The sequence below is a fragment of the Phaethon aethereus genome, assembly GCF_964289735.1.
Source record: "Phaethon aethereus genome assembly, chromosome: 25".
Taxonomy (NCBI): Eukaryota; Metazoa; Chordata; class Aves; order Phaethontiformes; family Phaethontidae; genus Phaethon; species Phaethon aethereus.
This window is the reverse complement of record NC_138601.1, coordinates 6,746,428-6,772,177: the sequence shown is the minus strand read 5'-3', so window position 1 is coordinate 6,772,177 and position 25,750 is coordinate 6,746,428. Positions and strand designations below refer to the sequence as shown.

The window sequence follows — 25,750 nt, the reverse complement described above, 5'->3', positions numbered from 1 at the left end:
GGCCGGGCGAGGCGGTGCGGGATGGTGCTGGGGCCGGGCGAGGTGATGCTGGGGCCGGGCGAGGCGGTGCGGGACGGTGCTGGGGCCGGGCGAGGCGATGCTGGGGCCAGGCGAGGCGGTGCGGGATGGTGCTGGGGCCGGGCGAGGCGATGCTGGGGCCAGGCGAGGCGGTGCGGGATGGTGCTGTACCCCATCAGGCAGGGGCAGCCGTGGTGCTCCAGGCTGCCGGTTGCATAAACCAAAGCCTCTGGTCTGGTCCCTAATGCCTGAGGTGGGCAGAGATGACGCCCCGTGCCATGTCTGCGCAGCCCTTCCCGAGGATGCCAGGGGCACCTCGGGGGTCTGCCGGGGCACCCACAGACACCCCGGCCCCCCACTCTTGGCCCCTCAGGGTGTCTCGGCACAGCGTGCCTGTGTGTGTATTTGTAACCGGCAGCTGCCAGCTCCAAGGTGGTAACTGGATCGCAGGGCTCGGGTGACCTTCGTGCCTCTCTGAGGAGGCTCTGGATGTCCCCCCAGCTTCCAGTTCGGGGTTGGGCGGTGGGGACCGTATCTGCAAGGCGAAGGCCGCGGGGATAGCGTCCCCAGCTGACCCCAACCCCTCCACAGGCAGCTCTTCCACGTGATGTCCCTGTGCGGGTCTGGGACTCGAGCTCCCAACGAGAGTTGGTCCTGCAGAGCCCTGCGTTCAGGACAGGCACCTTCTTAACATGGGTGAGAAAGTGCTGGTGGCTCAGGGTGCCGGTGCCAGTCCTCCTCCCGCCGTGGTGGGGACAGGCTGCGGGACGCCGGGGCAGCTCACGAGTCCTTCCAGTTGAGTTTCTTGCCTGCAGAGAGTTGGTTACCACCGCAGCTCTGCCTTGGGCCACCCTATGGTGCTGTCTGGGAGCGAACAGAAAGACTTTAACCGACAGGAGTGTTGTCTGGTGCTAGAATCTTGGAAGAAGTGGGTCATTCCCTGCTCCAGCACTAACCTCCTAGGAATGCTGCCGCTCATGTCTTCTTGCCTAACGCAATGCCTTGCAGAGATGCAATCGCTGTTGCTCTTGCTTGGGGAGTCCCCCCAGATCCAGGCAGCCTGGGCACCCCACAGGTCTGGGACCCTCGCCTGGCCCCCTGTTCTGGTCCCTCTGTCCTCATGGCAGGTCTGTCCTTCCTCCCGCAGGCATGAAGCGACCCCTGAGCCCATCCCACAACCCCGAGAGCGGGGTGCGGCTGGTGGAGGCAGCCAGCTGCCCGCCGAGCCAGCCCGAGCAGCGCATGAAGCGGGAGAAGAAGCACCAGTCGTTCACGCTCTGCGAGGTCTGCAACATCCAGCTGAACTCGGCCGCGCAGGCGCAGATCCACTACAACGGCAAGTCCCACCAGAAGCGCCTCAAGCAGCTCAACAAGGGGAGGATGCCAGCTGCCCAAGGTAGGAGCCCGTCCTTCAGGCCGAGGCTGCCCAAAGGCTGCCCTTGCTCCGGGACAGCTGCTCCACTGACCTTGGTGCGCTGGATTTGTGGGGTGTTCGGGAACGCTGTGTTGTGTCCTCGGCATCTGTCGCTTGCTGGTCTGCCTGACCTCCGGGTGCTTCCTCAGCCCACTGTCACTGCCGGTCCTCATGTGGTTTTGGGGCCTGAGAGCCCACGGTGCTGCGCCGGATAGGTAGACACGAGGGTCCCGTCTATGTGCACGTGCGGTTGCTGGTACTCCGTGTCTTCGTGAGCGTCTTCTTGGGTTTCCGTAGATGACTTGTGCAGACGGGATGAGCACATCCAAGGGTGGAGTGGCTGTTGGCTTCTGGGCTACTGGCTACCTGCTTTTCAGGTGCCATCTTGACCCTGTCCCTCCAGCCTTGTGCCGTGCACATCTCCTGTAACTGTGCCGAGTTTGGCTGCTGTTGACTCAAAATACTGCTTAGATTTTGGTGCTGAGGGTTAAGGGAGGACCACTCAAAAGCTCTCAGGTGACATTTTCAAATACGGTTGGAGGTTTTATTGGAAACTACGGTCTTCTGAAACTTCACCTGCATTTTTCTGTTGGGTGCTCTGCACTGGAACTCCTGTTAACCTGCTGTGCCCTGTGCTCACATCCTCTGGCAGTGTGTAGCTGCCTTGGATCCCACGGGCCCTTTGACACGTAACGTCCTTGGCCGATTGTCCTGTCGTGCTTGCTTGCGGTGGGGGATCTTGCGTCTTTCTGGCTGCCTGGGGAGGTTCCCGTGGTGTGTCCGCACAGGGGAGGTCAGCGGGCTGAGCCCCCCGTGCCCGGGGAGCCGTTACCTGCTGTTAGCTTCACTGGGGTCTCAGCGAGCGCTGGGGTATCCCCTGCTGCGACACCGACACTTGGTGGGCACTACACCAAACCAGGCAACTCCGTCCGGGGTCCTCGTGTTTAACGGGGTCGATCTGTTCCAGCGAGAAGGAAAGCGCCAGCGTTGCAACAAGGGCAGGCTTTGTTTTCCATTTAGAGGCCGGTGTTCATCACAAAAGCCGCTTAGCGGAGGTGGCAGCCAAGACAGCTCCGTGCTGCCTTCGACTGGCTCTTTTAAGGTCCGTGGTTTTGTTTCACCAAGTGTTTAGGTGATGGGCTGAGTGCACGGGACCGTGGGCATTGCGGCATCAGAAGGCAAAGGTACCTTTTGTGGGATGCCCCCGAGCGCCTGCATCTGAACCCCGGCGGTGACAAGGGCAACGCGATGCTGGGGACGTAGCGATCCCAGGCTGCGGCGAGTTGGGGATGGTTTCTCTTCTTGGACGGTGGAGGTCCTGTTCATCGCCCAGCTGCTATGGAACACCTCCGTTGTGTTACGGCTGGCAAGCAAGCAGCCCAGCATCGTCCCTCCGGGCAGGCTCGGCGTCCCCTCGATGGTGTTAGCAGCTCCGGGAGGCGCAGAGCCGCGTATTAACTCGTCAGGCTGCAGCGTGAGGAAGGAGTACGTCCTGCCACGGCTGCACCAAGCCTCCGCTAAAGGGCGACGAGGCGATGATCCCTGTCACGCTGAGCCTGACCGACCAAGCCTCTGGCTTCCTGCCCGTTTTCTCCCCAGATCCCACCCTGGGGAGGGCAGTCTCCTCTAAGCCCCTCTCCTTAGTTCTCTGGGGGCACGTTCTGAGCGTACGAGGAGGGCTGGCGCTTGCCCGCGGGGGCTGCGTGGGTGGCACCGGCCCCTCGCCCGTCAGCCCCGGCGGGGGTGCTGGCACGCGGCGGGTATTGCGCCGCCGGGCAGGAGCTCGTGCGAGGGCAAAAGGACTCACTTGCCCTCTGTGCCATCCATTGGCACCTACCTGGGCCCGTACAGCTGGCTGCTGCGGAGCGTCTCCTGCATAAAGCGGGGAAACGTGCCCGCAAATGTCGCCCTGCAGCACCCGCTGACCCGCTCTGCCCGAGCCCTGGGCTGCAAGCGTTCGCGTGGAACGAAGCAGCAAACCGAGGGAATTCGCCCTTCCTGGGGCTGGTGCGGACACCTGTGCCCAGGGCAGTGCCCAGTGCCTGGGGTCCCCAGGCTGGGGCCAGGGCCGGCACTGCCCGGGACCCCGCTGCCGTTTGAGGAGGGTGTCGCTGGCTGCGCACCCTGCGGCCGCTCCGTGGGGAGCAGCGGTCGCGGGGGTCTGGGTGTGACCCCCTTTGAGCCGCAGGGAGCTGCTGGTGTGGTAACTGCCCTCCTTTCCTTACAGACTAATTACAAGTTGGATTAATGAGCTGAGGTCTCTGAACCACTTTGTAGCTAACTGATGCCTTTATCTGGTGTGAGAGTGACGAGAAGTGGAGGGGATGGGGAAAGGGCAGGAATAGGCTGAAATCCTGTAAAACGGCGTGTTCGGTGCCGGCCCCTCGCTCCCAGGCACGCCGCGGCCCCGCTGCCCTGCCGCGGCCCGCAGCGTGCGGTCCCCCGGGAGCTGCTCGCCGGGGAGCAGCAAGGGGCTGGAGCCCAGTCCCCGTGTGTCAGGGAGTGCTTGTTTCATAACATCTGACGGGTTGGCGAACGAGTCCGCGATGCTTTTGTAAACAGCAAAGCAGCAGCGGGTTGCGGGGTGGTAAAACGTGCTGCACCCGCTCTCCCCAGCCCCGTTTAGCGGGATGGGTGACCGTGGCAGCGCCCCACGCGTGCGGGGTGACCGTGGCAGCGTCCCACGCGCGCACGCCACGTGATGCGCTCCGGGCACCGAGGCGGCCACGCTCGGCGCCGGTGCCTTCGCTGCTGTGCTCCCAGGTGGCTTCTGGCACATCTGCGTCGGGGGGTCCTGGGTGCGAACCTGCACCCCTGCTCCCCCCCCCAGCACCTTCCGTCCTGCTGAACGCTGAATTTCCTCAAAGGCAGGGAAGTGCTGACGGGACCTGGCTCGCAGCCGGGTCGGGAGGATGCTCGTCCCCAGCAAAGCAAGAGGGTCGGCGCCGGGGCCCCGGCCTTGGCAGATCCCTGGGCATCAGCCTGGTTCAATACCCGCTCCTGCGCTTGCTGGAGACTGGGCGGGCTGGAGCCGCAAACTCCTAGCATGGCACTGGTCATCCGTATGCCAAGTCCTGCCCTCCCTGATGGGGGTTTTGTTTGAGCGAGGCCCGGGATATGCAAAGGAGCTGGTCTGTTTATCGTCGTTTACGGACGGATGGAAATACTGGCTGCTATTTTAATGGGAACGGGGCTCTCAAATTCCAGCCTGCAGCTTCCAGATTCTGCCCCTGGAGCCGGCTGTGGCTCGGTGGGAGGCTGTCCAGGGATGCGTTTCCTACTGAGCCAAAGAATCTCGGAGCATGCAAGTATGCTCTCCGTACCTCTGCACCACCCCTGACCTCCGTCAGCGTCCAGGGCTCCGGCAGACGGCCGCAGCCCTCGGGGCTTTGCTGCGCTGTCAGCCTCGTGCACGCTTTGCTGTGGTGTTCAAGGTGAGGTCGGCGTCTGCTTGCGCAGGGCTGCGATTTGCTTATGTGGGGAAATTGCAGACAGCATCTGCTCCCCTCGCCTCCCCATCCCTCCTCTCCCCTCCGCGGCAGCGGGGACGCAGCGCCTGTGCAGGATGCTGCTCCCGCCGCAGTCTGCTCCGCTCGTCCGGAGCTGACCTTCTCCCCCAGGCTTTTGGTTTAAAAATGTCATTTCCAGCTTTGTCACCGGCAACCTTTCCCAGCCTCCTGAGGCGCGAGCCCGGGGCGGGGCACGTGGCCACAAATGACAAATTAAGGCCAGAACTGGCTGAGGTGATGCTCATGTCCCCGCCGCGCCGGTCGCCGTGCGTGCTGCTGGCACTGTGGGTGCTCGGTGCGACCTGACACCGCATCCGCTGTGCTGGGAGAGGGGCTGATCCCCCCCCCCAAACCAGCCACCGCCGCTGAGAAGAGGGGACTGCCTCGCCCACGTGAGCTGAGGACAAGAGCTGGGAAAGCTCTCGGTGCTCCTGGCTGGGCTGCCGTGCGTGGGCAGGAGGGTGCAGGCAGGGCTGGGCAGAGGTGATGGCTGCTTGGGCTAAGCCTGGCGCAGGGGGGCCCTGCCCTGCCCCATCACACTCCTCTTGGAGCCCTTTGCTGGCCAAGCCAGCACCTTTGGGTGCTGAGAAAATGCACCCGCCTGCGGCCACGAGAGCAGTCGCCCCGTCCTGGGCAGCCCGGCGCGTGCCCAGCCCTGGCTCGGGCAGGTCCTGGCCAAGCTGCGGCTGAGCGATGGGCTGAGCCCGGCACAGCCCACGGAGACGGCAGCTAACGTGGGTCTCCGATAACGTGTCAGCACTGGGGGAGCCTTGGGAGGAGAGGAGGTGCTTTTTAAAGACAATGGGTTAAATGAAATAATTGAGTCAGACAAGGATGGGCTATTCCTCCGAGCTGGGATCTCTGTCCCGCACGGACATGTACGGCTACATCACAGGCAGCTGTCACAGACGCTGCTCGATCCTCCTCGCTTCCCCTCTGGCTCCTCTGATCAGTTATTTCTGCAAAGGCTGTAATCGCTTGCGTTTCGTGGAGCAAAGCTGCGGAGGAGCTTAGCTGGCAAACAGATGCAATAATCATTACAATTTATTAGCGCTGTGCCAGAAAGACCTCCAACTTAAAAACAAATTATTGTTCATTAGGCATTTTCTTGCGAGGCAAATCATAAGTTTCGGTCATCTCACGTTGAATTGCAGCGCGGCAGCAATTCGATACGGGATGTCCACAGATGAAAGATGTTTTCATGTTGCAAATGCCAGTTCAAATCCAACTGGGTCAAGAGTGATTTAATTGCTGCCTGTGATTTTTCAAGGGTGCCCAAGCGAGCTCGGTTTTCTCCTGGTGTCCTTGTGCTCCCGCGACCAGCAGCCGGACCCCCCGCCCCGTCCCGGTGCCAAATGAGCAGGAAGAGCCGTGCCTGGGCCCGAAGGCGGAGCGGTGGCCGCAGGCACAGGCTCCAGCGCTGCTTTGTGCCGGGGCAAACTGCTGGGCGAGGCCAGGGGTGAGGGATTGCCGCCTCCCCGTCTTCCCCCCGGGTGACCCCCGGGGTGCCCATCGCAGGACGGGCCGCGCTGGAGCACGTCAGGAACTGCTCCCTTGCTGTGTGCCGCTCCCGAAAACGGCCCTTCCACCAGTGTCCCAGGAAAGTCACGGGGTGTAAAGAGCAGCTCGTGCTTCCCGCTGCCGCAGCCAGCGTCCCCGGGCCCTGTCAGCTCGCATCTCGCTGAAGCGCAGCGGGGACGGCGTTCTCCGTTGCGGCAGGAGCCTCCCGGCTTCCCGGGCTGATCTGAGCTGACAGCGGCTCCCACCCCCCCGGGCCGGCGGCGGTGGGTGCTGGGGCAGTGGGGTGGACACCCTGCCCAGGCGTCCCTCGTGCCAGGAGGGTCCTGCGCCCACCTTGAACCGCCTTTCCCAGCCCTGGGGGTCGGCAGGCTGCTCCCCCAACCCCAGTGCCGAGGCCGGGCGGGCGGGGTTGGGCCCGAACACCCAGAGCCAGCCGTGCCCCGGTGCCAAGCCGTGTCGCAAGCTCTTCCTCCGCTCCACGCGCCCCTGTGGTTTTACGTACCCCGACCCTCTCCGGGGCTGCCCGGTGCATCCCCCAGCGCTCGCACCGGAGCTCCCTGCGCTGCCGTCCCCACCCGCTCGGCAGCGCTGCCCGGAAATACCGGCTCCTCGCAAAGGGGGAGATCCCAGTTCCCCCAATTAGCCACTGAAATGTCTGTCTGTGCGCGTTTGCAGAGCAGAGGGGTTTGAGATGAGCAGGGAAATCGGGGTGACAGCTTCAGCAGCGCTGGGTCTGCAGCGGAGGGGATGGGCTCCCGGCAGCGGCCGTGGGGACCCCATGGGAGCCTGTGCCGCTCGGGGAGCCGGGGGGGCTGGCGGCTGCCGGTGGGAGTTACCTTGTGTTGGCTGGGGAGTGCCAGCCGACACCCCTGCTTTTGGCAGCAGCTGGAGCTGCTTCTGGGTGCTGGGGGGGAACCCACTCCCCTCGAGCAGCTCCTCCGGCGCAGCCTGCGGCGCAGACCCGTGGCCGCAGGTCGCGGTGCGCGAAGGCTGGTTGATCCGTACAGGAGCGACGGGCTGTGGTGCTAAACCGCGGGAGATGCGGGGAGGGTCGCGGCGTGCTGCACCACTGGACGAAGCCTGGCGTCCCCGGGCACCGCCCAGGCCGTCGCTGGCCGCGCCGTGATGCTGCTCCGTGTGCGCCGGCGCCCGGCACCTCGGAGGTCAGCCCCAGGGAGTGTTCCTGCCGCCTTTCCCGCTGCTGTCTGCTGCGGGAGCTCTTCAGCCGTTAATTACCAAGAAAATGGGTGCCAGTCTAATTTTTTTCAACTTCATGTTATGCATGGAATCCTTTATTTGTCTTTAATAACCAGGGCGATGCTCAGTGGCGCTTTGTCTGCAGTAAAATCCAATGTATTGATTTAAACAATAGGCAAACACGCAGGATTATAGTCTAATTGGGAACTAATTGGGGTGCAGCGGCCGTGTCAGCAGCTGGGCCGGGACTGGGACATCCTTGAAGCCGGGGCAGGCGCGGTGGGAAGGTGCCCGGCTCCGCCAGCCGCGGCAGCCTGCCGGCGGCTGCACCGCGATGCTGCGGGGGCAAAGTCGGCTTTTCTGGCTTCCTCCTCAGCTCCGGCGGTGGTTTGCAGCTCTCCTGCTTTTAGGACTTTTGGGATAAATTTGGCAGGGAAAGCAAAGGTCCCGGCCGGCCCGGAAGCGGCACCCGTGGTGCTCCCTCGCCTGGCACGGCCCAGTGGGCCGCCGAGCGTGGCACCGGCTGACGGGGTTAATTATAGATACGGGGGGCAAAGAGCAGTTGGGAAGGTAAAGGAGTAGCGGGCGAGTGGGGAAGGGCAGCGGGTCTCGCAGGGCCGGGTGGGGGAGCGTTCCCGCTCGACCCCCGCCGGGAGCTGGGCTCGTACGTCCCGGGGATGCCGCTGCAGCGCATCAGGCTCTCCGGAACTTGCTAAGAGCAGATCCCTCCCGGTGCCTTAAAGGGTGGTTAATGTTCAGCTGCGACAGACGCTGCGTCTCCCGGGGTGCTGATCGATAACCTCGCGGCCAAACAGTCGCGGGGTTCATATTTTAAGCTTTTGTACGTGTAGTGAAGGACAAGCGTACGGAGTCCTCCTGCTTGCTTGGCCTCGGCTGCTCCCTTCAGCTGCAAGCAAGGATGATTAAAAATAGCTTTTCAGATCAGATTTGAATAACCTGGAATATCAATGGGGGAAATTTAATGTTTTTTCACGTCTTAAAGACGTTTGCTGGCATCAGGTGTCATCTGTGGAACTGCACATCTTCCTCCCCTCTGCTGATCCCCAGGCCCCCCCTCCCCGCTGGGGCGCTGGACATCCCTGAGGCTGCCGGAGGCAGCGAGCCCCCGGGGTCCGGAGCTGCGCAGAGCCGGGGAGCAGCCGCCCTGCCCCAGCCCAGCTGCCCAGCGGGGACATTTACCCCCGTCACTGGGAACTGGCAGAAAAATCTCTGTTCCACTGAATGATCTTGTTACACCGAAAAAGCCATTTCACGTGGGGAAAAGGGCCCGTGGGCTCCGCGCGAGAGGCGCCGAGGGAGCCCAAACCCTCCTCTCGGCATGTTAGCCCTACGCCAGCCCCTCAGTCTGGAGAAAACTGCTCCCTTTCTAAATCCTCCGCAAATGCCCCATTAACTCGCTCTCCCTCTGAAAAGCCCAGCTATTCAGCTTATTGTGGATTAATAACTGTATCATAATTAATCTCTGATTTTATTGAGTTGGTAATTTCAAATAAAAAATAGATCGATTAGCTGTTAACTTTTGCTAGCAGGGTTTTCTGGATGCAATGCCTTCCCCGTCGGGGCACTGCCCCTCCGCTCCGTGCCATGATTTCTGCCCAGAGGCTTCAGGGATTTATTTTTTTTTCCCTGACACACTTATTCTAAAATGATCCTTAAAATTTAAACTCTCATCCAAAAAACGACGCGGAGAAGCGACGGGGCTTTGCTTGTGCAAGCGCAGCCCGTTGCGTGATGCTCAGAGCGAGGAGGAGGTCAGAGCCCCCCGGGGCGGGGGGCCGGGGCGGGTGCTCCGGCTGCACCTGCGCGAGGGGCTTGCCTTAAATCCCGGAGACCAAGCCAAAAGATTCCGCACTGAGGCGGTACGTACGGAGCTTAACTTGGGGCTGGCTGGCAGCCTGGCGCCCGGCCGTGGGGGTCAGCGACCGCGGGGGTGTTTGGGAGCGAGCTGCGCCTTCTCAACGCGCTGAGGGGAAACCGGGGGGGGTCCCCACGGGAACTGGACCCGTGTCCAAGGGGGAGGGAGGTGCTGCTGCAGAGGGTGACAAACGTGGGGTGGGGGAACGGGTGGTGGGAGGGACGGGGCCCTTTTGAAGGGGAGACCCCGGCAGCGACCGCCGGGCGCACGCAAGTGTTGGAGACCGAGTCCTGGCCCGTGCCAGCCCCCAGATTGTCTCCCGAGTCCGAAATGGCCCTGGCCTTCACAAGGCACTTCTCAGGGGCAGCGTGCGGGCCGCGTCCATCCGCCGAGGACGGGGCGTCGCCGCGGGAGCGGAGAGCTCCGGTCCGAGCGCCTGGTCCTGCGCTCGGCCGCACGGCCGATTGCTCCTCTGATAACGTGCTGGTTTCGGTGCCGCTCCTCTGCCCCCCCCGCCCCCTCTTCCCCTTAAAATCGCCCTTACCAAAAGGCTGCCATTGTTTCTGGCAGCTGGCATGAAGGGCTTTAGTCCTTTGAGCCCCGAGCGGACGCGGCAGCCGACGCGGCGTTCCCGTGTGTCTGTCTCGCTCTGCTGGGGGACCTCCTGATGCCGGGGTGGGCTGGGATGAGCCGCTCGGGACGGGTTTCGGGGAAGCCATTGGCTAAAGTCACAGCTTGGGGCGCCCGGGGGCTCTGGCCCTCGGCTGAGGCTTCCGGGGCTTTGGTTTGTGCCCCGCGGCACCGTGCGTGGACGCCGCGCTGCGGGCGCGGGGTCGCGGCAGGGCGGTGGCGGTCGGCAGGGCCGTCCTCAGCGCGGCGCGGCGCGCTGCCGAGGCGTCTGCCGGCAGAGCCCGGGAGGCAGAGGCTGAGCCGTGCTGTGTACAGACGATGCCGCTGGCGGTGGCAGTTTTTCCCAAAATCGGGAGGAAATCGCCTGATGTTATTTTTAAGCACTGTATTTTGTGAGCCAGTTGTCCTTAATCTTGGATTTTGCTGTAATTTTCTTCCGTTTGGTTTGCTATCAAGTTGCAACAATAGCGTTTTATGGCCACTTAGCTCAGGCATGCGTCACACGTGATCTTAATTAGAAGTGGATTAAGAGCGATGGGGAACATGCAGCCATGGAATATTTCACAGTTTCCCATGTAGCATCAGCTCAGCAGGTTTGGAAGAGGAAAGCCTGGAATTTATTTTAAGTGGGGAAAATGGTAAATGCAGCAGCTAACCATGAGCGTGTCTCGGCTCGTTAGCAGCCGCCGAACCCGGTCCCGGGCGAGCGCCCAGCCTGGCGCCGGGCTCCAGCGGCAGCTTCGAGCGGGGTCGAGGCCCCCCTGGGAAGGGGCAGAGGTGCCGGGTCCGTGCCGGGGGTGCTCCGGGGTCGGGCAGCTTCTGGCTCTCGCAGCCGCCTCGGGCATCAGATACAAGCGCCTCCAGCCGGAGGGGGCTCGGCTGTGCCCCCGCCGAGGGCTCGGGGGCTGCTGCGCTGCTTCGCCTGCCAGCCGGCAGCCTTGCACAAAGGTACGTTTTGCTCCTTAAACGTCCCCGGGGGAGGTGAGGACGCGCGGGACCCCGGGGGACGTGACCGCGGCGGAGGCTCTGCTGCTCCGGGGCTGGGGGCGGCTGCCGGCCACTGCCCCGCTCCGGCGTGGGAGGGAGGTGAAGCATCCCACTGCATCCCGCTCCCGCGCCGGCCGCTGTCATTGGGGATTAGAGGGGCCAGCTAAAACGGGTCGCCCCGGGCCGCGCGTGCGCGAGGGCCGCGCGGCCGCCCTGTGCCGAGGCACCGTCCCGAAGTCGGGGGGACCGGGGCAGGAGGGCTGACGGCGATGGGGAAGTGACTCATGGGGGTCTCGATGAGCAGCGAGGCCGGGAACGCAGCTTGTCCCTCGCAGTGCCCGCTGGGCGCACACGTGTGCCGCTCTCCTGGAGAAAAGGCGGGGAGCGCGCTAAAGAAAAAGGAAAACGCGGAGGGGAGGTAGGTAGGACTGAGCTGGATAAGGGCGAGCAAAGCTCTGTGGGTAGTGTAAAGCTGTCACTGTGATTTAGGGTCGTCTGCTTAAACTGTTTTATGTTCACAGACAGTAAGTCGTAAGCAATATAAAATTTCCTATGAAGAGATGATCTTCCCTCGTCATGCTTTATGCCGTCTTTCCCAGAATGATCTCTCCTTTTTATAACCCCACGGTGTTGCAGCATCGTCGTGCAGAGGGAGAAAACCGGATTCTGGCATTTTGAGAAATGGCAACAGCCCAAGCGCCGGCGGTTGGGTTTGTGCCCGGGAGGGGAGCGAGGAGCTGGGGGGGCTGCGCTGCAGTCAGGGTCCTCGGCTCCATCCCGCCGGACCCTGGCCGCTGCGCCCGCATTTCGGCTCTGTAAGACCAGGCGCTGCCGCTCCGGCCGAGGGGACGGAGGGTCCGTGATGCTCCGTGGCCACGCAGGGAACGCAGCCTGGCGGGGCATCGCTCTGCCCCGCTGCCGGGGACCTGCCTCTCGCCCTGCCCCGCTGCTGCTGCGGGACGGCCGATGCGGGACGGCCGGTGCTGCTGAGAGCGGATCGGTGGAAAGGCCGTGTGTGCCGGGCGGGTTGGCCACGGGCGCCCGGTGTGCGCACCTCCACGGCCATGTTCCCCGCCGGCAGAAGAACCAGCGGCCGGGCCCCTGCGGCTCCTCCCGGGGCTGCAGCCCCCTCCCTGCTCTCCGTGCTGGCGAGGCGGTCGCAGTCCGTCGGAGCGGGACTGTGTTTAGCTGCGGTCATTGCACGGTCGCCTTAAATCAGGTTTCCTTCCATTTTTTTCGCCTCCGAGTTGTTGCTGCTTTTTGAAAACTCACACACAATGCTGCTCCAGCTCACCTTTGATGTTTTCTACAGCCACAGATTTATGAGTAATAGCTTCATTTATTTTACCGCTGCCGAGTCAGCGGGAGCGTCTCGGCGTGCTCAGTGCCGTGGCACTGGAGCGCCCGCCCGTCCCCGCGCGCAGCCAGGCGTGCTCCGAGGGGCGCGGAGCTGAGCGGGGACCCCCAGCTAAATAAGCATCAAGAAGATTTTGGGTAGCTGGTTGCCATGCCAACCCCCAGCTGAGCCGATATGGGGGCTCAGGAGCCCTGCAACCCCCCCTGGAAATCTGCACGGGGCTGGGGGGAACCGGCATGGCAAATGCTTTTCACCCTCCAGCCAGGAGGATGAGGAGGGAGGAGGAAGGCACTGCCTGGGGTGCCGTGTGGGTGCCCTTGTCCATGGCAAGGGGATAATGGTGCTGGGCCATGTCGGATGCCGTGTGGCCGGAGCTGCTGAGGCTCTGCCTCGGGCGTCAGCCGTGCGGGGCGGGCTGGAGACCCGGCGAAGGGGGGAACCGCGGCAGAGGCGCGGATGAGGACGGCGCCTGGCTGCGGGGGTCGGAGCCCGGCAGCTAACGGCAGCTTTTGGAAGGCTTGGGTTTCCACGTGGCTCCACAGGCTGCTCCCAGTTAGTACCTCTAGGACACAAAACCTCTTCCAAACATTTTTCAAGCCGCTGTGCTGCTGCTGATACCAGTTACCAGAGGTCGGGTGCCGGGTGGGCTCCGCGCCGGCAGCCCCGGGTGCCTTTGTGCCGGGGTGGGCTCCAGGCGTCCTTCCCGGCAGCGCTGGGCGAGCTTGGGATTTCAGAGGAAGCCCCGGCTTTGTGGTCTGCGCGCGCGTGCCCGGGGCTCGGCGCGGCGCGAAGGGGCTCTTCGCGTGCTGCAGTGCGGTGGCAGGTGAAATCCTCCCCCCCGCTTCTTCCGGGGGGGCCTCCTAAACTGGGTGGAAAATGTTACACTCTCTCTCTCTGAAACTATTTACAGGTGTAATTTTCATCTCTTTCTGTGATAATTAAATACTTTTAGGCCGTCCAGTTTCTCCACCCTATTTGCAGGCCTGGCCTGGATGCCTTCGTAATTAGACATCTCGCTGTGAAAGACGATGAACGCGGGAGGCGGCAGCCGCAACGCGCGACCCCGGACCTCCTGCCCGCGGCGGTTCCTGCGTTCAAGCAGTTGCTCGTCCTCGGGGCTCCTCGCGGGCGCCCAGCCTGGGGCACGCCGGAGCCCCGTCCCCTTGGAGGGTGACGATGGATGGAGCAGACCCTATTTAATGTCGCCAGACCTGGGGACGCAGTGGCTGTCCTCTGCGGTGACACCCGGGCAGCAGTTATTATGGCCTTGCTGTTAAAGGGCGAGAATTTTGAGAATACACATTCAAGCAATTTTAAGCTGCTTTTTTCAGGTGGATCCTTACTAAAATGAGGGGAAAATAACATTTTTACGCCTTGCCCTGCAACAAAAAGGCCCTTAATGGAGTAGTTTCCATCTCGGTTTAAAGCTGAGACCTTGCGCAGGAGCTGGGATTAATGAAAGGGCAATATTGTTCTCCGCTCCTGAAAGGGGGAAGATTAAAGTCGCACAGAGAAGAAAAGCCGAGGCGTTTGGCTGTTATTGTGGTTCTTAGCAACATGATGAGACCAGACCTTCCTTTCCTGGAGAAAATTGAGGTTAAACCCCAGCCCCCCAGCCGCTGCGGTGCGTGGGGTCCCGGCAGCGGTGGGCAGCAGCCGGGGGTGCATCCAGCACCGCCGCGGGTGAGCCCCTCGGCATAGATAAATGCATCGTTAGCTTCCCTGGTTTGCTCTTTTTAGATGCATAAAAGCAGAAACCTTCAGCAAGAATTAATTAAAGATCGGGATGCCCTGATCGGGGCGGGCGCCTGCCTGCGGACTCGGCGGTTTGGCCGGGTCCCTCTTTACTGAGGGGGTTACGGGGTGTTGCAGGGGAACGCGAGCCGCAAACCCCGTCCTCTTTGTGTGGGAAGGCCCTGGGGGGAGGATTCGGCCCTTAAAATGTTATCTTAATCCTGAGCAAACTCGGGAGCAGGAAGGGTCAGCGCCCGCCTTCCTGGCCTGGCGGGGATGAGACGCCAGCGGCTGCTCCAGCCTGAGCCTTCTGCTTCTGACGGGGCTCAAGTTACAGAGGAGAAGAAAACCGATACGCGTCCTCCAGGTGTATCGGTCTTGATCCTATCTGGCATCTTTCACCCCCAAATTATACCCTAAATCCTCGGTGAACAAAGTCAGCCAGAAAGGCTCTGGAAGGCTTGGCAGACCTGGGGGCGGGGGGGGGCTTCCCGCTGTTTTTTTATCCCTCTGTTTTCCCTTCTCGTTTATTGATGTTGTCGTTGCCCAATTCCGGTCACTATTTGCCAGGTTGATTTTGGAGTCTAAGCCTGGGGCGAGCCTGTCCTGGTCATCTCTCATCCAGTGAGGATTTCAACACTGCCCTCAGTAGGTTTCAGAGTAATCGCTCTGTCGTGGACCTTGGAGCCTGACCTCACAAAGAGCCCAGGGAATCGGTGGTGTTAGGGACAGCCCGTGCCCAAACCGGGCCCGATGGGTCGGTCACGGCTGGACCCGTTCTGCTTCCCGAGCACCCTCCCCATCTCCCTGCCCTCCCTTTCCCTTTGAGCTGCCGCTGCCTAGGCTGCAGGCGCAGCTTGAGCAGACTTGCCCCAGCAAGCCCGGCTCTACAGCGGGTGTAGGCGAACGCCCCTCCTCTGACTGCATGTTTGGGATTTGCCTCTCCCGGGACGTGTGTGATGAGCTGCAAGCTGAGGACTGCTGGGCAGTGCTGAGGGCAGGCGGTCTTGCCTCTTTGCAAGTCTGGTTTCCTCACCGCTCCCCCCGGGCGCGCTGCCGGCAGGGCCCCGAGTTCGGTTAACAGCCTGTGTCGAAAAGCAGTGACCGCGGGGAGGGGTGTAGCATCTGACGCAAGGACGCCCGTTGGCTTTGATTTTGTTTTTAGTGCCTCCCACGGTGTTAGGCAGGGATGGTAGAGCCGCCGTCACAGCCCCCAGGCGCCCTTCGCAGCGGCAGGCTCCGGTGAGGATGCTCGGCAGCGGCAGCTCCGTCCCGCAAAGCGCCTTGTTTGGGCTTTGCTCCCCGGGGTGCGGGGCAGCTGGCGATGCCCCCGGGAGGGCGGCGCGGGTCTGGGCCCGGTGGGAGGGTTTGTGCTGCCGCCGTGTGCCGGCGCCGGGGTCCACGTACAAATATAGCAAGTTATGCACCGGCCGGACCCACGCGGCATCGCTGGGAAATTCCAGTGATCTGCTGCGGCTGGGCAGGGGCGGGCAGGAGGCGTTAATGGCAGAGGTCTGTAATCAGTACCTGCAATTAGCCTCTGCTCCAGCTGGCCTCGAAGGCTCGGCCATAAAACGCACCGTCCCCTGCTGCCGTTCCTCCCTCCTACCCCTCCGTCTCACGCCAGCTCGACCCGTCAGCTGCGGCCATGCCAGCCAGGACCTGCCCGGCGCACTGGGATAAACTGGGCACTGGCCGGAGCAGGGAGGTTGCTCTTGAAGTTGCTGTGCAGACCTCGAGGGGCTGGTCGGGGGTGAGGGCGGATGGAGGATGGCGTGGGGGGGTTCAGGGCTGTACATTGATCTGGCCGGTCCTTGCCAGCGGGGCTGGAGGTCGGGAGATGCCAAACTTGCCTGTGGCTTGTGGTGGTCCCAGGGCAAAGGAGAACAGCCCCCGGGTGGCTGTCAGCCTGCCGCTCCTCCCGGTCTTTACACCTCCACGCTCCCCTCTGCTTGACACTCGCTTGCAGTAACGCCAAACTGCTGATGACATTAAACAAATTAATATTGGGTTTAAATAGCCTGCCGGGAGGCTGGTAACAGGCGGCGCGGGCCCAGCTGTCAATCCCAGATTAGCGAGTGCCCGGGCTAAACTTACTGCTGCTCCTAACGACCCCGAAAGCAGTACCCTGCGCTGGGAGTTGTGTGTGCCCCGTGCATCGACCCTGCTGTGGGCTTTGCCGGTGCTGCTCCGGTGCCAGCCGAGCCCGGGTGGGTGTTGGGAGGAGGACCCACAGGCTGCCCTGGCCTGGCAGCACCACGCAGGGGGACCCTTGATGGCTTTGGGCGCTTTTTGAGCACCAAAATGCTAGAATTTACCCCAAAAGTGCCAGGTCTGGCTGCAGTGCTTGGGAAGGGAATTTGGCATCTCGTGATTTACATCGTTGTTTTTGCTCTACTTGTGGCTGAAGGAGAGGGCTTCCTGCCTGACTCTTTGAGTTTTTCGACTTGAGGGAAGTATTTAAATCCTTCCTTGTTCTCATGTCCCTTTTGGGGGGAGCTGATTGTTTCCTCTTTTCACAAGCAGGTTTTTCATCGTTTCCCCCTCTAAAAGGCACCGTGCCATCCAGTGATGAATCTCCCCTCCCGACACGCTCTGGTGGCCAAAAATTCAGCACAGAGAAGGTGCTGCCATCGGGGAGTCCAACTGTCTCAGCCCTTGCTAATGAAAATCATGGGGAGGGCGGCAAACCCCGGGTTCCAGGGCTTATGCAAAACCCAAATCACGGGGGGCTGGGGCAAGCCCCCCACCTGGGCCAGGCTGCCCGTGTCACCCCACGAGGCAATGCCGTGGCTGGATCGGACCCGGCTCGTTTCCAGTGCTCGGGGACGGGGCTGAGCCAGGCAGGGACGCGTGGCCACCAGGCAGGGATATGTGGCCACCAGGCAGGGACACGCGGGCACCGGGCAGCGCGGCCTGCGCAGGTTGTCTGGCACCCCGCGGGTGCTCCGGGGCTGGCTCGAAGGGTCGCACCCCTCGCGTGGGGCCAGTGGAGAAAGGGGTGAGCTCACGCTGCTGCTCTTGGGCGAGTGCCAGCGCCTCAGCCGCGAACCCCGAAAGCCGAGGGACGTGCTGGTGGCTGGAGGGGGGTGCATGCCGCTGCGTGCTGGCCGGGCTGGGCTTCCCGGGCGACCCTGCCCACGGGGGGATTTTGGGGAGCCTTTCCCGGAGGGGGGTCCGGGGGGTGGCTGCCGCGGCCGTGCCCCCTCCCTGAGCAACCCCCGCGGCGGCGACCGAGCGCGGGGGCAGCTCGGCGGGAGCCCGCGCGGCCGCGGCCGGCCCTCGGCGGGGGCCGGGGGCGCGGAGGGAGCCGGCGGTGGGCGCGCTCCTCCCCGCCCTGCTGCTCTGCCGTGCCAGCCCCGGCGCTGGCTGCGCGCCGGCAGCGGGGAGAGGGGCGCCGAGCCGTGCCGGGCCGTGCCGAGCCGTGCCGGGCCGGGGGCAGCCGGCCCCCCCGCGCCTCCCCCCGTTCCGCGGTCGGGCCCGGCACCCCCCGCTGCCTTCCCTCTGGCCCAGGCGCGGCCGGACGCGTGGGCGAGGGGCTCGCAGCGCCCGGCGGCCACGGAGCTGCTTGCGTGGGGGGTGCGCGGCTGAGCGGGGGCTGCGGGCGAGCCCGCCCCGCCCTGCCCGCCCCTGCCCGCCCTGCCCGCCCTGCCCGCAGCCCAGCCGGGCGAGCGGGAAGCACCAGCAGCGCCGAGCCGAGCAGCCGGATCCAAAATGCTTCTAGGTGGGTGAAACGCAACTTTCCTCCCCCCCCCGCGGGAGCAGCCGGCCGGAGGCTGCTCAGCCCCATCGCTCCCCGCCCGCAATCCGCCGCGGAGCCGCTGCCCGGCGGGGTTAGCGGCAGCCCTGCCGTCCACAGCCCTGGGGGGCCGGGGGGTCCGGGGCGCTCGCCACGCTGCTTCCCAGGGGTGTTGCTGCCTGCCCGGAGCCGGTGAAGCGTTCCTGCAGGCAGCCGGCTTCTGCCGAGTTCCTTCAGCTTGGGAAAATTGACACGAATCAAGGTACGAGCGGTTCTTTGAGAAGAAATACATCTAATTGTTTCTTATTTTCTGTGTAGCTCTGCTAAGTTTATTGGGGAGGGAGCGTCTTTTCTCCCCTTCGCAATTTTGACCACAGATATAACCCTTCATAGTGAAAAACGGAGGTGGATTATTTGCTGCCAGGAAGGAGCTCCAGAAATATGTAGTGCTTGAGGAGCTCGGGCTGGGGAGCGAGCGGCTGGTAACAGAGCCGGCATCAAGCACAAATCTTGATTCACCTGCGGGGTCCCCGTCCTGCTCCCATCAGAGCTTCAGCACGCTAAATTGCCCTCGTTAGATTTTCTTCTTTCTAAGCAAATCAGGTCGTTACCATTCCCTGTTGCCATCCTGCCAGAAAACCCATTTCAAGAGCTGTTCTTTTTATTTGCATCAACTAAGCTGGGTACCGTACGCCCACAAAATGGTCCCTCCCAGCCCAGACACACATGCAGCCTGTTTCTTCGTCTCCCAGCCTGCTAATCCTAATTACTTACGGGATTCAAGCTGAGTTGGGTTCACTGCATCTTATTGATTTTTCCCAGGGCTGCAAAAAGAGGAAGAAACAGGTCGTGCGCTGACACGGCTTTTATTTTGCCCTTGCTCTTCCTTTGGGGGTCAGCTCCGACTTGTGTTTCTGCCGCACCTGCAACGCGAACGTTTGATGTGTTTTTGTGTGAAATGAGGCTGGGGGAGAGCGGCCGGCGGTGCCCCTGAAGAAAAGGTGGGGAAGGGCTGGCCGGGTGGACGGTGGTGTTGCTTTGCTGCTGGTTTTGGCCGTCTCGGGCTCACGGAGTGGGGCTGCGGCAGCAAATGGAGCATAACGCCGCGCTCGGACCCGTTTCACACGCAGATTCAGGGCTGGTTGTTTCAGCTCTGCTGTTGGTACCGGCAGTAACGTCCCGGCAGGCTGCCGGCGAAGGAGCATCGCCCCCGGCTGCTGGGGTCCGGCGGGTCGCTGCGGGCAGCAGCGCTGGTTCTCTCCGTGCGTGTACGCGCGCATGCATGTGCACATACGTGTGAGCGCATGCCTGTCTACATGCTTACACGCGCTCCTTTTCCTGCGGTGTCGCAGGCGCGTGCTTGTTGGTGCCTGTGGCTGCGGGAGCGCAGCCAGGCCGGGGAGCGGCGGACGGTACGGAACTGGCACGCCTGACAGGGCTCCTCGAGGAGCTCGCTTTTTGTAGCTGCAGCCTACCCCCCCCCCAAAGCTTGCTTTTAGTCCTTGTGGTCTCAGACACGTAGGAATGCTGGAAAGCCACTCAAGCTTTGATTTTGAACCCGCGCTGCCGGGTGCGGTGTGGGGGCTCGCTGGCAATGTCCGTGATGGGGCCGGAGCGGACGTGGGATCGCGGCGCTGCAGATAGAGAAATGTGGTGGTCACAAGGTGTTGGTGCGGCGGCTGCCGCCTGCGAGGGTTAAGCATCCTCTCCCCGCCATGTTTTAAGCGTCTCTTCAAAAAAAAGTGGGAACTCGGGGTCACCCGGCATCGCTCCGTGCCACAGCGCAAACCCACGGTGGGCAGCACAGGGTGGGACCACGCGTGGGTCCTGATGCAGCTGTGAGTTTGCTGTTGTTAATTGGCGGCTTAATGAGGCTTCCTGTGCTCTCGTCGTTGTCTGGGCTAGCGGAGAAGGGAGTGTGTCCCCACTCAAACGCTGGGTCTGGCCTTGGGGCTCCTTCCTCAGACGGTGGGACTGGGCAGGGTGAATCGGGTGACTTCCCGGTAAGTGCAGCGGTTGTTTTTATCGCCAGGGCCTTGCTCTGGGAAGGGTCCTGGAGAAAACCTCTGTCCCCTGGTTTCAGGCGTGAGCGACTCCCGGGGAGCACCCGGGGCTCTGAGCTCCTCCGACAGCCTCAGCCTCCCCTTTGGAGTATTTTTAGACCAAACTGTCATCTAATCTTGACCTCCGGTATGGTGTGGGCTAGAAAATATCACTGCGTTTCCAGCATCAAGCCGAGGGTATAATTCACAAATTTTTTCAGACCATTTTTAATTCTACCTCACGTTGCTGGAATAATGAGTTGCTAACAGGTATTTTGAGCAAACGTGAACTTTTTTGAAGTTTCTGCAGCGCCGGCGCTCCCAGCAGGCTGCTGGGCTGCCGGCACCCGCGCTTTGATGGTCCATTCCAGCACCCGCCTGATGTCCTTAAGCTGGTAATGACTGCAGGGGCTGGGCATTTAGCAGATTGCTTTTTTTTCCCTTTTCTGAGAGGGATGTTAGAACGAGTAGGCTGGCTGTTCCCACTCTTCTCCGAAGCGATTATATTAGCACGGCCTGGGTAGGAGTGGCGGAAATTACAATGAAATACTAGAGGTAGGAAATAAAAATCTAATTAAAAAATAATGACAGATGTGTGTCATCTTCCAAACCCTGGGCATGAGCAGCCCGGCCCCAGGGCAGCCGTGGTGGGGAGTTACGCACTTCTGCAGCTGTCGGCACAGGCACGATGGGCGCTGCGCTCGGCGCTCCCGGGACGTAACGCTGCGAGCAGAAAGCCGGCGGGGGGAGGCACAAGGCTTTGACCTTCATAAAACTTAGAGGCGGGGGAATATGTAAATGGACTGGGGTCTGAAAGTCCCTTCGGCCCCCCAGGACTTGCACCCCTGAAGTCTGCGCTGGTGGGACCCCCTGCAGGTGGGGCGATTCCCCTCTCACCCCCCTCCCGGCGAGCAAAGCCGGGAGGGGCTGGCTGAAGCCCACGTGGTTTCACTGCTGGGAGGACAGCTGTGACACCCTCAGGTGCAGTGGTTTGGGCCTCACCACGATGGTCTGCGTGCATCGCTCCGGCATGTCTGGGATGGCACCGCTGAGAGAGGACTGTCGCCAGCCCGGAGCCTGGCTCTGCCACTAACCTGCCGGGTGGCCCCGGCCATGTCACTTATCCTCTCTGAGCCCGTCTGTCTCCTCACGGCTCTGCTCTGCTTTCTGGGGGCTCGGTGCCCTGGGGAAGGGACAGCCCAGCCCCGACTGGGTGAGGGAGGCACCTGCCTTCAGGTGCTTGAATAATAGAAATCGTTAGTTTTCACTGCTAATGGAGGGAACGCTGCACTATGAAAAATGTGCGTTGGCTTAGAGGGAATTCAAAAGGCTGGTAGAGACGGGAGCCCCTTAATTTGTTCCAAATTGGTTATTTCACTGAACGGTGAAAAAGCATCAATTTGAGTATCTTTTTTCCCTTTTCATTTCTGTCAGTTGCTCCCTGACTGTAATGAATTCGACTCTTCTGTAATTTTTATTATTTAAACAATGCCCAGAATAAAAGCTGAACTAATCTGGGGCTCCCGTCTCCCGCCCGCGCTCCCTGTGTTTCGGGAGGACCACGACCTCTCCCCCACCACCACCGCAGAGGAGAAGGCAATGGTGGCGAGCGGCAGGCAGGGCTTTGGGGAGCGGAGCCCGGATTAGCGTTTAACGCTCGCTGCCTCCTTTTTGCCGCTGCCCCGGGTCAGGATTAGCCCGACTCCTTCCCGAGCTCCTTGGTACCTGTCACAGAGATCAGTGAGGTCTCGGCCAGGCTGCGCCAGCCCTGGCAGCGATGCTGGCCGTGGCGCGGGGGACGCCGACCGCTCAGGGCTGGACGGGGCCTCTGCAAGGAGGGCATCGCTAAATGCTCATTTTTAGATAATTAGCTGGCACGCAGGGAGAGTTGGGAATTGAAATCCAAGGGGAGGTGGGCTCAGTGCTTGTGGACATGGGGAGGAAAAGAGGCTTGGCAGAGCAAGATGCGTGTCCAGTTTTGCTCCTCAGAAATCATTTATTATATCAGTTATGCAGCTCCCTGCAGCTCCTGGGGTGCTGGATGCAGCTGAGCTGCCTTTCGAGGACCAGGTGCATCAACTGGGAGGGAGCCCAGGGTGGGAGATCGCCTTGCCTCTGCTCCTGCTCTTGCTCCGTGGTAAAAGGGCTTTGGCCGTCTCGGCTGCGGCATCGTGCAGAGCAAACTGGCCCCGTCCCTGATCGGAGGAGCGTTAGCCTGGAGCTGGGGTCGCTGCGGGGGGAGAAATGAGCACTGCCTGCCCCCCCCAGACAAATAATCCTGTTTGTGGCCGTGCTGGGGCGTTCGCAGGGATGTCGTCTGAGTTTATTTCAAGGCTTGTTCCCTGCCGGCTCAAGTCACGCAGCGAAGGGTTGTGACGAGGCTGCGCAGGGGCAGGAGGTGCGGGGCAGCGTCCTGCGAGCTGGTAGTGGCTGGGAGGGCCCCCGTGTCAGCAGCTCGGGGGGCTTCCTTCTCCAGCAGCACCCCATGTCCCCTCTCCATGGCCCGCTGCCCACCCAGGCCCCTCTGCAAGGACCTGAGCGTGCCCAAGCCAGAGCCCCCATGCCCGCAGCGGTGCTGGAAGGGCCCCCCCGGCAGACGAGGAACAACCCCCCGAGCACCCTGGAGATGTGCAGGAGAGCTGGGACACAGCAGGGAAATACGGGGGTCCTCCAGCGTGTGCCCCATCCCCTTCCCCGAGCCGAGGCACCCGCTCCTCCCCGTGACTCTCCGGTCTCTTTGCAGCGATGCTGCAAAACAGCAGATCCCGCAGGAGGAGCCAGCCCTGCCAGATCTGCCTGTCCAGGCAACAGCCCCGGGGGGGTTGCAGAAGTATTTTTAATTTGTCTGAGCTGACACGGTGTTGAGTGCTGTCTCCCTCGCAGAGGGACGGCTCTCTCCTACACAAGACAGCGGCTCCTCGCAGCCTGCCTTCCTCCGCCATGCACAGCAGAGATTAAATTGAACTGTCACCACCTCCGGGTGCGAGGGATGCTGCGGCGGCGGTGGGCAAAGCCCGGGGCGAGGCTGGGCAGCAACCCCGCACCCTCCCCGCACCCTCCCGTGCGTGCCCCTGCTGCTCCTGGCTCATTTTGGGACCCGTGGCAGATGCAGCTTTGGGTGCAGAGGGAGAGCGGGGACCTGCGGGGCAGCGGGCGCCTTCCCTCCCCCCAAACCCCCCCCGTGCAGCATGACCACCGCAGCCCTCCTCGGGCAGCGTGCCGGGGAGCGACTCCGGAGAGCAGCCTGGAGCAGGGCCTGCAACCGTGCTTCCCGGCCGGAGCAGCGCGAGGCGTTCCCCAGGCACCGCGAGGCTGCCTTACAGGTCTCGACACAGAGGAAAACAAAACCTCATAGATGTGCTTGGGCTCGGGGATTTAATGTCTTTCGGAGGAGCGTGGCTGTGCTTTCAGCCTCTTCTGTTCAGCGTCTTACAGAAAAACCCTCGGAGGAACGCGGCCCCCAGACGCGGGGCTGCAGCGCCGGCCGGGGGTGCCGGGGTCTGGCCCCTCGGCGTCCCGGCCGGGAGCTGGGTGCCTCGGGCTTGCTTTGGCCGTCGAAGGCGCGGGGCTTAACTGGAAACTGTGGCTCATCGGGCAGCGGCCGCCCTCGTGCCACGCTGATGATAAATGTGCTCGTGCAGACAGGGCACCTGCCTGCCGAGCTCTCTAGGCATGTCACGGGGGAGAGAAATAGCAACGATCGCATCAAACCAAGACTGCTGCTGCACGGGAGTAAACAGAAATATTTCCATCTCAGCTCCTTTAGGAGGGACGCCCGCCCTCCTGCAGGGACGCAAGGGCGGAGGGTGCTCGTCAGGGTCAGGGACATCCTGCGAACACTGCCCAAAATCCGTGTTAAAGCTGGAGGCTTCCAGCGGGAATGCTAATTCATGGAGAAAAGAAAAAGGCAATGAAAAGACTGTTTTGCACGAGGCGTTTCATGGGTTTCCTGTAGCCCCCCGCCGCAGGACCGCAGGCAGGGGCACGCAGGGCGGGAGAGACCAGCAGGTTCAGCCGTGCCCCCCAGCACGAAGCAGGCGGAGCCCCCCGGAGCCCTGGGGCTCGCCCCGCGCGCCCTGGTTTCCCGACGCTCTCCCCGGGCTCGGCGTGCCTCGGCAGGCGCTCGGGGTCTCTACCCGGCCGCTCGGCCCCCGGCAGCTGCCCGTGCGTCTGTCCCCGTCCCCGCTTGCTCCCGCGCGGCCGCAGTGGTTTGGCGTTAACGCGGGCGAGGCCGTTTGCTGGGCGCTGAGCTGGGCGGCTGCGGGGCTGGAGCTGCTCCCAGCGGGCTACCGACCCCCCTGAGCCGGGGGCCCTTTGCAAAGCACAAGGGCACAATGATTACGGTCCCCGTCCCGGGCAGGCAGCTTTCACCTTCCCCGGCCGGTGCCTGTCTCCCTCCCCTTTGGGGAGCAGCCTCCCGGAAAGCACCTCGGGTGCCTGGAGAAAAGCGGCCTGGGGTATGCTCCGCTGCGCCCCGGCTTCGTCAGTGCCAGTGTCGCGGGGGACCCCCCTCGGCGGGCGATGGGGCGCGTCGTCCCCGCGTCTGTCGGCGAAATGCCCCGCGGAGCCGCTGACCCGCCGCATCTCATCTCCCTGGTTTTCTGGCAGCGCTCAGAGCGGAGCCCGGGCCCCGCTGCGATGCTGCGTGCTGCCGCGGTTGGTTTGCCCAGCGGGTATTTGGGTTCCTGCCTGGTCCCTGCTGTTTCTTTTCTTGAGTGGTTTTGTTCCCCACTGCCGATTTTTCCTGCCCAGCTCCCTTTGGCTCATGGTAATTGTAAGCGATGGCGTTTGTATTTGGTGCTGGTGAAAGCGGAGGGGAGGACAGTGGGTGCCTTTGCCAAATCCGCCCGTTTCCGGGACGTCGTGTGGGGCTCGTAGCGCTCCCCGTCGCTCTGCGCCGGGTTTGGGTGCCTCTCGGTGCCGCTGGGATCCGGGGGGCCGAGCAAGCCTGTTCCCAGGTGGAGACCCCCGGGGCTGCCGGTGGATGCCGGTGCAGGGGGGGCTCGGCGGGGGCCACGCGCCGCCAGGGCCGTGGGAAACGGCATCAGCCCCAGCACGCGGTGCCACGGCCGCTGCCCGTCCTGGCACCACTGGCCTCCCCGGTCCTGCTCCCGATGCTGCGAACCAGGGGCTGCGGCAGCTCCTGCCTGAAAACTGCTGAAAAAGGCCGAGTCCTCTTTGCTCGCTTGCATTAGCACAAGAATAAATAGCGCATTTTTTCACCCCTGGGAGCCCCGTCTCTGGTTTCACCCAGCCCCCGTTGGCGTTAACCCTGGGCTGGGGTGGCTGGGCAGGAATGTGCCGGGAGCGGGAACAGCCTCTTGCCCCGGGACGTGTCGGGGAGCCTGGAGAGAGGAATTCGCCCGGGGGCCGGTCCCAGGAGCCAGCCGGAGCCAGGTACAATGCAGCCCCTAATCCAGGCACGTCCCCTGGGGCCGCTCCCGCGTCCCATCGGGGCCCAGAGCATCCGCCAGCGCCCGGGCACCGTCCGTGCCGTGGGGCTGGGGAGCAGGGGGGGGTGTTCCCATGGGAGCCTCCTGCGGCGCATCGGTGCCCTTTGGGATTTTAGCGTCCTCAGCAGCCTTGTTTGGGGGAAAGCAAAGGTGGCATAAAACCCCCTTTCTGGAAGAAGTCGAGGGGCTCTAAATCTCACTGGCATTTAGCGCTAAAAGAAGGTTTCTTTTGGCACGAGTGGAGCCCCCGTGTTCATTGGGGAGCCCAAGGGG

General features: G+C 62.7%; 1 protein-coding gene across 1 annotated transcript in view; it reads left to right on the top strand.

Moving 5' to 3' along the window:
- Positions 1 to 25,750, top strand: part of ZNF385C (zinc finger protein 385C) — a gene marked incomplete at its 3' end in the record, with an annotated part of 78,418 nt that overhangs the window by 26,429 nt on the left and 26,239 nt on the right. The window contains exon 2 of the mRNA XM_082010669.1: positions 1,166 to 1,414. Within this exon, the coding sequence (XP_081866795.1) occupies positions 1,166 to 1,414 (249 nt within the window). The remainder of the gene's footprint in view (positions 1 to 1,165; positions 1,415 to 25,750) is intronic.